We start from the raw sequence: 14544 nt of genomic DNA, 5'->3' as shown, positions 1-14544 counted from the left end.
AACCTGTATCTTAAGGTCAACTACTGATGCCTCCAAGTCCTTTTTGTACTGTGGTTTTTGAATTTTTGCACTTTTCTTCGTCTTCACTGTGCTCTCTGCAAAGTATGTACATCTATTCCAAGCACAACTTTTCCTTAAGAAGAATTCGACATTAAAAAGTCCCTCAACCTCTGTCATTAAATAATTAAGAATCTGGTAGTCTTGGAATTTTCGCAGCAGGAGAGGACACTCCTGTGCGCCCTGCACCTCTCAACCTATTTTCAAAAGAACGAACATTTTCGAAAAGTAGCAATGCAGAAATAAAATAAGATAATAATAAAACGATAGAACAATACTTGTGGAGCGGCATTTTGTAGAAATTAAGCTGGATATCCTATGTTTCAATAACAAGAAGGTCCTAAAAATGAAATGCATCGATAATTAGCTGTTGAAACAAAACTTTCAATGGATTTAGTAGTGGACTTGACAGAGAAATGCACATATGTTCAGATAAAATTAACAGTTTTTATAATATTAAGTTAGCATCCCTGTTAATACTTTCGCGTCAAACTCTTTTTTGGACGCATCGGACTTTTTTTATATATTGCGCTGAGAAAAAAAATTAAACATAAGTGTTTTTGAATTCGTTTTTATTTAAAAAAAAACAACAAATTATTCAAGAATATATTTTCCGTTCTCGTTTACGAAATTGATTGAGCAACGTGTAATGTTCGGTCGCTCTCCGCCTATAGTAAGGCCAAAACGACATGAAGCACGGTGCAATTGCGTACGCGGCTTCTCTCGAGGCGCTGCTCTGGAGCATAGCGGTTAGGAGCGCCCTGGAATCCCGAGGCAGCTTGTGATGGTCGCACTTTGGTTCCAACTGCTGCTTCCAAAGCGCCGTTTCGAGAGCGTACGCAAATGCACCGTGCTTCATGTCATTTTGACTCGACTGTATATTACGTCATTTCAAAAGAGACAATCCCTGACATCTCCCTGATTCTGCAAATGCACTATACATCCTATATTTTTGATTTTACAATGCACTTATTGAATTACTTGTTACGTTCATAATTATGAGAATCTACAACTTAGGAATACATCCAAACCTGGACTAACTGTTTGACGACAATATCAGGAACGGGTAGATCGTGTGCATCCAGGCGTGTGAGACATCAAATAATTGCGTACGTAATTGATGTATCATATGAAAAAAACGGATTAAAAAAATGTAAAACTACCAATAATACGAAAAAAATTAATATAAGCACACTTTGACTCGGAGCAACTCCTGGCTGTACACGAGAGATCAAAAGTAACACAATCCTCCATGTCCCAGGAAACGTAAAAAAAACGCCTCAATGAGCTACCACGCTACCCGTAATGCCCTTCATTATTTGAATAATTCGTTAATTCGGTTATTTTTAGGTTGTAATTAGCTTCCGAGTCTCTCTACTGTCTAAAAAAATGATCATCTCAATTGACACTTGCTTTCTTTCTTCTCTTAAAGTTAAACGAAAAACGATGAGACGAGGTAATGTTGGAAGAAATCAGTGGATCCGAAATTGATTCTTACAGTATTTTTGACTTTTGGGAAAAACTGAGAACATTTGTCCCCAACTCACTACCTCATATGCATGAAGAGTTCATTTTTAATGAGTCTGTAATATTTGAGATGTGTTTAACGTATACATTGGGCGGGTGTTCAATATTTTCCCTTGTATAAGAGCAGCCCCTAATTGAATTTCGATAGCAATGCAGTAATCAACAATAGTAATGATAAGGAAAAAATAAAGGCAGTATTTTTTTTCATGAACAACGTATTCTATGCAAGCATACTACATAGAATGTTATTTTTATTCGACTGAGCATGAAACAAATCAAGCGGACCTAATCAGATCCTATGTACAGAATGAGATCGTTGTTGGCCTGCAGATCACACGAAAACACAAACAGATAAAAGAATATGAACAGAAGAGCAAGAATTCCAGCATATATCCTGAGAAAAAAAAGTGAAAAGGAAAGAAAGATCACGGAACGAACGGCACGCGGCATGGAAATGGCAAGAGATGAAAAATAAGTGTATGCATCATAGTAAAATTTTATAGGTCTACGCAAATAATTCCTTAAGGCTTGCTGAATGTAGACTGTTTGTATCTTCGAGATGCTGTGTACGTATAATAGGCATCGTCAGCATCATCCTCTTCGGTTCGGAATCTTGTCAAAGTGCCCATGTTTCCTGAATTCAAGTAATTTACGGATTTAACAACTCACATATGTTTACAATACGCGATCCGCCATAAAAGAGCACGTAAATCCTCACCATAAACATGGCCTAGCCCGTCACTAAGGATCTTGTCAGCCGGCGACAGAATGGCATTTGCGATTGGGTTTTCCCGATCCCGCTCTCGACTCTCCACCCGCTGATCCCTGATTGGAGTCGACGTTAGGAAGGGGTCGCATGGAATCGCCTCCGGTGCCCAATTTTCGTGTTTCGGTTCTACAATGAAATAGTTCTAGTTTTTCATGTATGTGAACAAGATTAGGGATCTAAAAATCAGCAAGAAATACATAAAGGATAAAGTGTTCGATGTTAATCAATCTCTTTCGGATGTATCATGTTCGACTCCAATTCAGAACCGTTTGAGGTTTATGCGGACTTTTCTGCAGCCTATCTATCTAGTGACTGGCGGGGGCTAGTTTCTGTTTCGAATCAGTGTATTTATCCCTCCAGATAGATTCTAGCTCCACGGATAACGGAAGGATAAAATACTGGTAGAACGCGGGCGGTTTCGAACTCGCTGACCTCTTAGAATGGCCTCTTGAAACTACCACGCAATCGCCTCAATATGAAAAGGATGCTGATAAAAATCAAGAAATTTTACTCCTAAAACATGAGGAAGATTGTGCAAATTATTATTTTTTTTTTTTTGCGCAGAGCTCTCCTCAAACAGAAGGGTTTCCTTTTCTTAGTGTTATCGGTGAAACTTTTCTACTCAGGGCGAAGCGCAGTCGGTAAGAGCTTCCCCAGGAGCTGCACAATCGGGAGTCTAAATCCGCCCTAGTCCAAACGAAGACTTTCTTATCTTCGGGATCCATAAATTGGTATCATCATTGCTTGGGAGGATAAAAACACCGAATTGACATATGGGCTAGCTCCAGCATGCCATTGTAAGGCTAGACACGCGTTCATAAACCTCAAACAAGTTCTAAATTAAAGTGAAACGCGTAGGCTCCTCAATACACAGATAGATCAGCGCAGTGAAAATCCTTTATCCTTTTGTCGGAAAAAAGTGATTTCTTTGAACTTCTGCTATGATACCAAAAATCATCTAATGTTCCATATTGACTTCCTCAGTACGATTTCTAAAATTATCGTACAGTCACCGTTATGCGTTTAACCAGGCTAACGCAACGCTCCTGCGGCGGAAGCAAGAACTGACGTTTCGAGGAGCATGCTAAACCACCGGAATAACGCCAACGATCAGATCATAGAGGCAGGGTAGCGATGAATGGTTTCGCAGCGGACGCACTACATCAACCTGGTTGTATTCGAGAGCGACTGTATATTCGCATTTCTTCTCAAACATGAAGAAGATTGATTTATACTTCACGTGGCTCACAGTACAGAATAAATGTGATTTTTTAAAGCAAATAGGTTCTGCAAACACGAAAAATGTCCCGTTCTTACCCTCTTCTTTGACAGGACTTTCGCATCGAAGAGCGGTTGACTCAGCCACACCGCTTTTCTGTGGACCGTCTAGCCACATCGTCGCTGTTGTGTTGGGAGAATCCTGAAAAAAAAATGCTCTGAGAAATTTGAAGACAAATAATTTTTTGAAATCACCTAATCTCACCTTTCCCGCCGGGCAAACACTCCATATTAAGATGTACAGCGCAGTTCCAACTAGCGTGATATTGTTCATCAGTTCCTGAACGGACAAAGAGATTTAGAAAAAGAATGCGAACATACTAATCAGGGGTGATAAAGACCATTTCGCTTGGTTTACCGTAGTGAATTAGCAATAGATAAATTTACCTTTAGAGGGCCAGACACATTGATGAACGATGAGAATAGTGTCACGCCTGTATGAAGCAAGACCAAAGAGCACTGCAAACAAGAACTGAGCATTAAGCAAGAAAGCAACACGTTGCGTAATGTAAGGGAAAGAAACTAGAGAACAAATTCCAGAAAAAGGGGTCGTGAAAAGTTACCAGTATAAAATGTTGGCAGAGAGCGCGTCTCAACTGGAATTTTACAACAATGACGTCGAACTGCTTGTTCGAGGAAACTAGGAACGATGTAGCGGACGCATAGAACGACAACTGGAAGGAATTACTCCGCTGCTAATAAAAATATTCACAAGATCGAAAACAAGTAGATTTATTTCGAATATGGCTCGAATGAAAAGATTGTAGTCAAGAAAGTGTAGGTGTGGGGTGCCACAAGAAAAAGTGATTCAGATCATTTGCCTCAGATTTTGACTCAAACAACCCACCAGCAGCATGAAAGCAACCGGCACAGTAAGAACCCAGAATAGCCACTCTTGAGGAGCCACGGAACACTCCGCCGCCAACAGAAATGACACACATCCTACCAGAGCGGGAATCACAACGCCAAGAAGAAGACACAACATGGCACTGTAAAATTAGAATATCAATCGAAGAAAACATTCATATGCACAGGTGCAAAGGTAGGTGGTTGTAGGAAGAGGACCCGCAACACTGTTTTATTCGAAATGTACTTGGAGCACAAAAATCGCCCCTAGAGCAAGAACCGTCATCAATCCTTGATAAATCGTTTCATCTGCATCTGCATTGCTCCTGCTGTCTCTATGACTCATTATAATTTCACTCTGACTCCTACATAGCCGAAGTTTGCATCGAAACCCACAGAAGAATTTGACGAATGGGTTGCTGGTCTCAAGATGTCAGCGCAGGAATACCAACAGAGGTCATTTTTATAGTTTCTCTTGTTCCCATTCGTTCCCACGCGGCAAATCAAACGCTTCAAGACGGCTCGCTGTTTGTGGTTTCTCCAGCCTCATTATCAATTCCACTTGAACTAAGCCAAAAATAAGTTACCAACACCAGTACATCAAAATCCTCAGGGAGTTCTCCTAAGAATGGTCCAAGTTCGTGAGCTCTTCCAAATCATTCCATGCAGGAGACCAAATTTGCTTTCTCAGATAAAGAAGTGACATACCTTGACCTTGCACGTGCTTCAGCCAGCATACGATAGAGGTGGAGAGAGTATAGGAAAAGCCATGCGAATGGTCCCAAAGAAGTGAACGAAAGTATGGCGTTTCGCATTGGACAGAACGTCTGAAAGGTACGTCGAATAATTGCACAGCACATATACTTAAGTGGTTTACAAAACGTTTCCTTTCAAAATTTTCAAAACATCAGCAAATGAAAAAAATCAAGAGACATACTTGATTCACAGAGATTTTGTTCAGGAAGTACAAATTCGTTGCGTTGAGGATGAAGCAGACTATGAACCCAAGACGAATGAAGCGAGCGCCAGCCGCTCTCCTGGCGAGTGTTAGAATAATTGAGAGCAAACAGAACAGTAACGCCATTCCAGCTAGTACCGGAGAAACGAGTGTTGTCGAATGTGAGAGTCGTAGCTGAAAAGTATGACCGAACGATTTTAAACAATTGCGAACGATTGCATTTTCAAATTGGACCCAAGAACTGAAACTAACGTAATTTTCAGAGTCTTCCCTGGCAAACACCGTATACACTCCTCCAATCTCGAATTCGCACATGGCATGAGTAAGATTTAGAGCCACAAGATGAGCATGACGTGTTGACCAGGAAGAATGGCTACTCTGTAGAGGAGGATTCGGGAAAGGAAATCTATTGCTCTGAGGATATTTAAAAACGGTAATACGAACAGGCAAAAGCACACATTCCGGATATCTCCATCCAGTTGTTTCATTCAGCTCAAATTCAACTCTAATTGGTAGAAACGTCCTTGCAAATACAGTAACGATCGGAGTCTCACAGTGAGTACAGCGAGGATGTGCGAAGATGCTGTAGAATGCCTGAAACAATAACTCATATGTACTATTGAAGCATAAGGAAGGTTTTAGCTATTATATGTACTGTAGCTACAACGAGATATAGTAATCTGAAAAAATCCGTTCTCGGCCAAGAATCAATCAAACACCTTTTAAACCTTATGTGTAGCTTTAATTGTGAAAGCTCTTACTTTCCTTACCATTATTCTCCCAATATTCGTTTTGTTACTTATTCTCGAATATGTACACTTTGAAGGACTAATATTTCATCGGTAGAGCCCTACGAATCTGTATCGGTATCTCGAACTGTCACTGTTACTTACATAATTAGGAACAAATTCGTTAATTAACTTTAGTTGATTCAGAACTTCTCCTGGAAAACTCGTTTTTTCTAAACAAAACATTTCAACAGTCCTTCGATTTCGAAAGACTAAACCAAGCACTTGGGTGATTTCATGGTGTTCAAATACAAGCACAATTTTCGATGGATTTTCTCCAGGAAGAGGAAATAAATCAAGAAAAAGAAAGAAAATCAAGAAAGAAAAGAATATTGAAATTGCTCAAATTAATGCAATGAAAATGATAGTTTATCATACTGTTCGCTGAATAAAAACTCACACGAGTGGCATTTTCGATGTGTATCCGAACTCTTGGGAAGTTTTTAGGACGATGATCGACGAAATTGTTGTACTTAGGCAACGTGTTGGAGAAATCGAGGGCATCCATGGAAAAGACTGCACAAAACATTTTTAATTACATTAATTACATTTACAGAAGATTCGAATGGAAAAATAGCACAAATAGAAGTTAACGGTGTTAGAGCTAGAGACGTGTATTACAAAACACACCTATATGCTCGGAAGCGAACTGGAACGGTTCTAAGAATGGCATCTGCTCGTGCGCGTTGAACACCGCTTTACTATATTCGGCCAACTTTTTCACTAAATCCAGATATCCTGGCGAAGATTCATAAGCTGCAATTCTTCCAGCTGTCAGGACAATTGACTCAGTGAACCATGTGTCCTTTAGATGGTTTTGTTCCAATTGATCCAGCCTAAAAACTATAGGTTACCTCTTGTTTTTTTTTCTTAGCAATAGCAGTGAAGGTCTTAGAGCAACTTTTAACTATCCGATAATAATTTTCCTCTCTGTACGTCTAGCATAATTTTCGATTTCCCAACAGTTTTGTCAGTACAGGATCTTATTTAGCGACATGATTTGCGAGCACAGAAAGACACGATAAGCTTGGTAGTCTCATTTTATTGTAGGTACATTTCATTTCAATTTTTGCTTTTTTTCATTTCCAATAAAATAAGAGAGTAAAACGTTATGGACTTGCTAGACCACCAAAAACCATTACACATTTTCCTGGTAGGATATCTTAAAGTATAAAGTAGCCTTATGCAGGATAAGCTCGATGGCTATTACGGCTACAATGTTCACAGCTATAATATGTATATCAAAACGATATCGCTAGGATGTGCAGGAATGGATTAAAACGTGGATTAGATTCTACACGAACAACAACAAATTTCCTCAGAACAACTGAACTGACCGCAACTCTGTGTCAAAAATTCTGTCCAGAGCTGTACGGGCTATGTCGAGATTTCGACCAGCAATCGTGTCTGTACCGCGGGTCGCATTGCGAAGCATAGTCAAGAGTTCCACGGAATTCAACACGTCGTACTGAAAATTAGATTAGAAGCACAAACAATTGAAAGTGATGCAAACAAGAAACTATTAATTCTACGTAAAATCTCGGAGGTTAAGATATGAAATGCATGTAGATGAATATAATCGGGTCAAAACGACATGAAGCTCCGTCCAGCTGCATAAGCGCCGGCAGAGTTGAGATGTGCAATGGTCCCACTTTGATCGGAACCGTTGGGTTCACCGCACCGCTTCGAATTTAGCTGTTTACGCAACTGGATCACGCTTCAAGCCATTTTGACCAGATTATGTCAGGTCATTCCAACCCAAAAGAGTCTTCTCTTTTCTATTTTTTGTATTTTTATTACTATATTTCATGTATTTTTTTTTATTTCTCATTCAACAACAAAAATACTTCAACGAAAAACATAGTCACCAAAAGGTTCAATCATTTTTGTCCACCGTCGAGTAGATGGTTGACCATTTTAGCCCACTTATCAGGCTAAAGTGAATTTAATTTGTCATTGGAAGAATCTTGCGTGGCACCTCAGTATAAATGGTAATTTCTACAGCAATTTTGAAATGATTTTAATCCAGCGCTGTTGCTCTTGAAAGTCAAGACCAAATAATGTCTACCTTACTTATTGTCAAAAACACTTCGTAGTTTTTTGCTTTTTTTTGCAGTATATGCAATCTAGCATCTAATTTGCAGGCAAGATAGGAACGAAACCATTCCAAATTGATCGACTTTTCCCCCCAATTCAGGATGTTTGTTGCGAAAACCAATCTCTTTGCCGTGTACAATGTGTAAATTTTTTCGTTTTAAGAAAACAAACCTTGGAGACCATAATACCGTACTCTGGACGAGTACAGTTAAATGAGTTGACCTCTTCCCATCGCCCGTTCGCATCACAATCCCTTGTGGCAAGCCCACTTTGGGTAGTGGGACAAGACTGTCTGGCAATCATCCCTGGAATTGTAAAAATAGAAGTGTCGATAGGAGTGACAGTGTAGATTTGCTATTTTCTCTTCCAGAAAATATTCCACATACCTTTTGCAGTTGTTGGCCACTGTATTCCATATTCAATTTGGGAGGGACAGTGATCTCGAATGGGGAGACATTTCAGTGATTTGGGATCGAGAACCTGCAACCATGGACGTGACTACAGTGATAGGTAAACTCGGACTGCCTTTCACTTACATGGTGGTCCCGCTTGCAGCGGTCGCATCTTCTCCCACTTGCCTGACCGCTGCACCTACACTGACCGTCCACAGAACACTGAAGGGAAGTAGCACCGTAACCGCACTCGCAATTGACACATCGGCCTCGTAATGGAAATTGGAATTTCTAAAAAGAACTGACCTAACCTCAGGTAAGACTAAAGTGCTGAGGATTGTAAGAAAATGAAATAGTTCTTACCGGACAGTGACAGTTTCCATTGTCCTTATCACACTGCACTTCAAACCCTTCGGGACAAATACATTTTTTGCAATGCGGAAACTTCCCCCAATAACCTTGTGGGCACGCTTGTACAGCTGCTGCTCGTTCACAATTCACCCCTACGAATCCTGTAAAAAGTTCGCCTTAGTGGAGTGCTCTTACGAGAACATACGAGCGACTGACCAGTTTGACATTGGCAGTCATAACCTCGTGTACTATTTGTGCTAAGACAAAATCCATTGGAAGCACATATTCCCGGAAGAGAACACACAGGAAGGCAGGTATCACCAGCAAAACCTTAAAATTGATATTAGTGAAGCGGAATTATTTTCGAGAACAAATGGGTAAAATGACTGATGATGGGTAAATTGCTCAAGGATAATGATAGTTTAAATGCATCACCCCACGAATCTGAGGTGGGACGGGTTTCAGCCCGGTAATGCCAACATATACGGGGTCGTAGATTGTGGAGACCATTGCACCCGCCTCGCCTGCGATTAGTCGAAAACCTTACCAAACGTCTTCAAATCCCTCTGTCAGAGGTTCTAGTTCTGCCCTTATAAAATGCTGAAGGCATATTAGGCAAGCTTTGCTGCATAACACTTGGGCAGAATTCTAGTATGCTCTGTTCTTTCTCCAGCTGTTTGTTGTACGGCACACCTATGGATGTTTTTGAATAAAAATTAATACTCGCTCAAGAAATCGAGCACAATCGGCGCCGACTATCAAAGTGTTACAGTACCACCGCACTTCTTCAAGCACAGCCGCCTACGCAATTGCGCAGTGCTTCATGTCCTTTTGACCCAACTCTATGCAAGCGCCGGCGCAATGACTGATTGAAGTCTGTACAATTCATAGAAGTTCCCGTGTAATTGGAGTGCCGAGAATCGAATTTTTCCAAAAAAAAAATCAAATGTACCTCTGTGGCATTTACAAGAATGCCTGTTCCATTCCCTTTGACACGAACTTTCTTTCGGACATACTCCATCAAGATTGCACCGATTCGCAACAATGCATCCATGACGCACCTAGAAACAACAGACAAATGAAATAAGAATACCTCCTTCAATAACGTTGTCATCCTAAGCAGTAGTCTTCGCTGCCTCATATGTCCTTATAGAAATAGTTTGTCGCCCGATGTATGTGTTCACCTTTCCTTTTTCGCTCACAGCTTGTGGTTCTCCGTTCAACGTCAAATCTCTGAAACAGCCCTCGAAACGGGAAGGGTGGCCGGTCGAAGGCGCTAGACCGCTATAAATTTGATCCAAAACCATATCGAACATGGAATGCTTGGAGGTCTGTAAATGAGGGGTATAGGCGACAGTAAGTACTTAGAATTAGTAAAGTAAGACTCGCGCACCGTTTTGTAAATCCCATCGATAGTGGTTTCCACCTCTTCTTCTCTAAACTCCACGTCTATTTTTGTCCACTGACCGGGATGTAATTCCGGAGCATCAGCAAGTACCGAAGATTGAGCAAGCCATACACGAAGAAGGCCATCGTCTATCTGAAATGGAAACCACTTCCTCACATCGTTGGTTTTCATCCCAAATTTTACCTACCTCCACCCTATAGAATATGTTTCGTTGCTCAAACTCGACAACAATGATTTGGGTGTCGGTTCGAGAGGTGCGAAACTCGAAAGAAAGTGTAAATGGTACGGACACTTCTTCGGGACGATAGATCACAAACGACTCATCATCGGTGAGGGTAAGAGGTCGGCTGTGAGGTGAAGTCAGATCTAAAAGAGTTACGGAATTTAGCGTTTGTAGATTTTTTTCTTACAGCACTTTCCTAGAGGTTGAAGAATGAAAAGCAGGGATGGAGTATGAAGGAGCAAGCACATGTTAGAATTTCCGCTTGAGAACGAATAATTTTGAGTCAACATCAGCATTTTTTAGAGTAGAAAATCACGTAGTGCAGGAAAGCAAGTTTTGATTTTTAATTTTTGCAGAGATTCGAAGAATTACCTGCGCTACAGATCCCTTTATGATGACTGGAGTGAGGACAGCGACAATTCGCACCGTCCCATCGGTTTGCACATTTTGCATTAGCTGCGCATGAGCCGCCCTCACAAAAGTCTTTTCGATGTTTGCAACCTTCGTGTACGGTACCACGGACGTCCATATCTTTTAGCGAAGAGAAATCGATGAGTTCTTCGTTTAACGTGAAGTTGGCGATGCAGCCTACGAATAATTATTTCGAAAACTGAAAAGTACGGGAATTCAAACAAAATACATTATCACTACGTAGTTCTTGAATCTAGGAAAAATGTAAGAGGAAAAACGATTGCCACGTTGTTTTTCCTCGGACTCCGTCATTACTTAAGATTTGAGTCCTGCCTCTAAGTGAAGTCACCACTTCGATGCTTATTTGCACAGTAGGTAAGGACTTACCTGAATAACCTTGGTCAATCTTTCCAGATTGTGTAGGCCGTCCTCCCAAGAAAATTCCATTGTAGACATCAAGAAAGCGGTAGCAAGGCACTGATAGATCGACGCACCTTAAAAAAATCGTACACGGGACTTATCCCTGCTCGTTGCATTTTTTTTGTCTTTTGATTACGTATTTACTATGACTGCGTATTTGTTTTGTTTTAGTTTTTGCCACATTTTTTTGGCAAACCATTGGGCATAATAAATCATGCAGGACCGCACGTGATCTTGAATCAATCCCAAAATATCCCTCTATGAACAAAAGTCAGGAGATATATATGTACATAGGTTGCACATTTAATCTCACAAACTGGAAGTTCATCAGTTCACTTAATTATTTAATGGAATCTTAATTGTATCGCTTTTTCTTCGTGTGTCAAATTAATATCCTGGGCGTTTTCATCATTTGCTTTAGTTCACCAGGATTTTTCCTGCGAAGTTTTGGATTGCAGGAGTTCATTATTATTCATCTGGATTTATTTTGGAGATTTTAGGCAGCGGACCGAGTAACCTTTTATATTTCATTGCGAGTTTTTGTTCTATACATATCCATAATTTTTTTCACTGCTCATAAGGTTCTAAGCTCATAAGCTCGTAAGGTTTTCGCCGTCCCCGCCGAAAGACACACGGAGCCCACTGATGAGGTCCGGAAACGCCTATATAGCGAAGGTCCAATGCTATGAAATAGAACGTGGTTCGGAGAGACGCAAAGCGTGTCCGAATGCATAAATTGGAATTGAAACCAGCATTGTGGTCATTTGATGAGTGAATTACTTGGCATCGATGGAAAGATATGCATGGATGGAGCTGAGCAGCTGAGCTGACGCTGCTATGTATAGCAATAGAAGCATTTGGGTAGTATAGCATTATTGGTATGTGATGTCATGTCTCATGCATACGGTAGTTTACTGTAAAATCTTCTGGAATTCACAAAGCAAGTCCACCGATGACGGTGACAAAAAATTAACACTTCATAATACTGCACTGTGAGCAGTAAGAGTCGTGCGATGGAATTCTGGCTGAACTTACTTCGCTGGCAGGTCAATTCTCGCCTGAGCTGCACAAGGGGCAGATCCGTGAGCATGAAGAGCGACAAAAACGTCACACTCGTCCAAAAGAATAGTCAGATGCTGAACAAAATATGTTCTTATTATGTATATACTTCCTATTTCTCAAAAATAAAACAACGCACCCTATCGTAGTACATCACTCGCACAGTATGCCATTCTCCGTCATTCACACGATTCCTTCGCTCATTTTCCATGCGCAAGATTTTTGGTTTACCACCCAACGAGAATTCTACTTGTAGTACGCGATCGTTAATTGAAATTTCCACGAAATCTGAGCTACGATCACCGGAGAACAACAGCACCGCATCACGAGAAATCGTAGCTAGTCTAAATGAAACAGTACTTGTTGAACAACTCGTACTAGTTCTCTTCTTCTATTCGTAGCAAATTTTTAGGCTGTCGCGTAGGATTCTCCTAAAACTAAACTATCTCTTCCATGTGTTGTATTTCAAGAAAGAATGAATGGTTCATGGGAATGGAAAGAACATGCTAACCGATACTATAAATGATGGTCAAATTGCATTAAATAAAGCCTCTAGGAGTTTTTGGAGTGCACAGGCTGCTAGCAACAGCAGTGCACAGATCAAAATAGTATAGGCATACGTTGTTAAATGGCAATTCTGAGTTCTGCTGCTTTGACTGGTTCCATCTAGATTTTTTTTTGTCGAAAGCTATTGATGACTGTTCGGCTGATACATAGAAGATACATATTCCCTGTGAATACTTGACAACACGACATTTGTGTGGTAGCAGGATGCTACGAATTCCGTAGACTAAATTTCGAGAAGTTCTTCGCTCATTCTTAAATTTAGCTAAAAGTCTTGCTCTTATCCTTAAGATCACAGACATGTTGTTTTCTCTTTTTACAATACACTAAACAACACGACAGATCTCATACATATATTGGCGTGTCACACTGGCTCAACTCTGAATTCTTGATTTGGTATTCTAAATCTTCTTTGTTTCTCTAAATTAAGATAGAACCTTTCGAATCCAAAATATCTTTCATTTTCTACAAGCCTTTCAGGAAACTTTCAACTTCTTTTCTTCCAAAATTAACATGTCCGTGACGAAAAACACTCCACCAGTGTCGTTGTCTTTGTCTTACTCGTTTTACCTAAATCGTCTAACTTGTGAGATGACCCAGTGCTCGAAATAACCACGAAAAACTACTTGACTATTTGGAACTTTAATTTGCTTGAGAAGAATGATTAGGAGCGATTCTGAAGAAGAGCTCCTCTTCAATTTCTTATTTCTTTTTCATAGGGTCCATTTAAAAAGAAAAACACATTCCGTTACCTGAAGCTTAGTTCCCATTCCAATCTGGTCAGTGCTTTGTTGATGTTCACCAGTCCTCTGCCCTCAAATCCCAGAGAACGAAGTCTGCACCGTTCATCTGCGTCCGTAGGTGCGAAGCCACAGTGTTTACACATCATCTCCGCGCCAAAAAGTTCACAAACAGATCCTCCTTTACAGTATCCAGGGATGCATGTGAGTGAATTGAATGCGATTTCGCACTGTTCACCTTAACGTATCTTTTATTTATGAGAGGTCAAGATATCATTGCAATTTCTATAAGGACCACAATCTGTTGTTTTATGCCATATGTTTCAATGAATAATCCATGTTCCACAATCCACACTGCGAATCTCAACCCTCAATCTGTTTCCCAAAAATGCATGTGCATTCAATTTCCGAGCCGAGTAGTGCTGATCATTATAGGCTGTAATTAACCCTAAGAGGGTCAGTAGAATTGGCTTCCAGATGGAGAGCGAACTCGGAAGAGAACGGATACAAATAGGAGGCGCATTTGGTTCCCGTTATGGGATGTTTCCTTCCTGGTTGCCGCTGTACAACTTGGCGTGGCCGGCGATCGTTGAACTGAAGCCTTTCAAGCACAAATTTCGCAAACAATACGAGAAAGTTTAATATGAGGGAAACAA

The 14544-nt window shown here is 40.5% G+C and overlaps 1 protein-coding gene across 1 annotated transcript in view; it reads right to left on the bottom strand.

Annotated features, from left to right (window-relative positions):
* Positions 1-2105: 2105 nt before the first annotated feature.
* Positions 2106-14544, bottom strand: part of RB195_000048 (uncharacterized protein) — a gene marked incomplete at both ends in the record, with an annotated part of 32112 nt that continues 19673 nt past the window's right edge. The window contains 28 exons of the mRNA XM_064196178.1: positions 2106-2218; positions 2303-2479; positions 3671-3773; positions 3837-3911; positions 4019-4090; positions 4195-4305; positions 4479-4620; positions 5186-5304; positions 5415-5609; positions 5688-5813; positions 5880-6029; positions 6624-6739; positions 6854-7059; positions 7561-7691; positions 8492-8625; positions 8707-8800; positions 8857-9003; positions 9076-9224; positions 9280-9393; positions 10016-10124; positions 10248-10394; positions 10457-10603; positions 10659-10837; positions 11067-11282; positions 11493-11599; positions 12561-12661; positions 12724-12928; positions 13901-14126. Coding sequence (XP_064052059.1) covers positions 2106-2218; positions 2303-2479; positions 3671-3773; positions 3837-3911; positions 4019-4090; positions 4195-4305; positions 4479-4620; positions 5186-5304; positions 5415-5609; positions 5688-5813; positions 5880-6029; positions 6624-6739; positions 6854-7059; positions 7561-7691; positions 8492-8625; positions 8707-8800; positions 8857-9003; positions 9076-9224; positions 9280-9393; positions 10016-10124; positions 10248-10394; positions 10457-10603; positions 10659-10837; positions 11067-11282; positions 11493-11599; positions 12561-12661; positions 12724-12928; positions 13901-14126 — 3911 coding nt within the window. The remainder of the gene's footprint in view (positions 2219-2302; positions 2480-3670; positions 3774-3836; positions 3912-4018; positions 4091-4194; positions 4306-4478; positions 4621-5185; positions 5305-5414; positions 5610-5687; positions 5814-5879; positions 6030-6623; positions 6740-6853; positions 7060-7560; positions 7692-8491; positions 8626-8706; positions 8801-8856; positions 9004-9075; positions 9225-9279; positions 9394-10015; positions 10125-10247; positions 10395-10456; positions 10604-10658; positions 10838-11066; positions 11283-11492; positions 11600-12560; positions 12662-12723; positions 12929-13900; positions 14127-14544) is intronic.

This window comes from Necator americanus, chromosome IV (assembly GCF_031761385.1).
Source record: "Necator americanus strain Aroian chromosome IV, whole genome shotgun sequence".
Lineage (NCBI taxonomy): Eukaryota > Metazoa > Nematoda > Chromadorea > Rhabditida > Ancylostomatidae > Necator > Necator americanus.
Note: the sequence above shows the minus strand (reverse complement) of the source record. Positions and strands in the feature narration are given on the sequence as shown.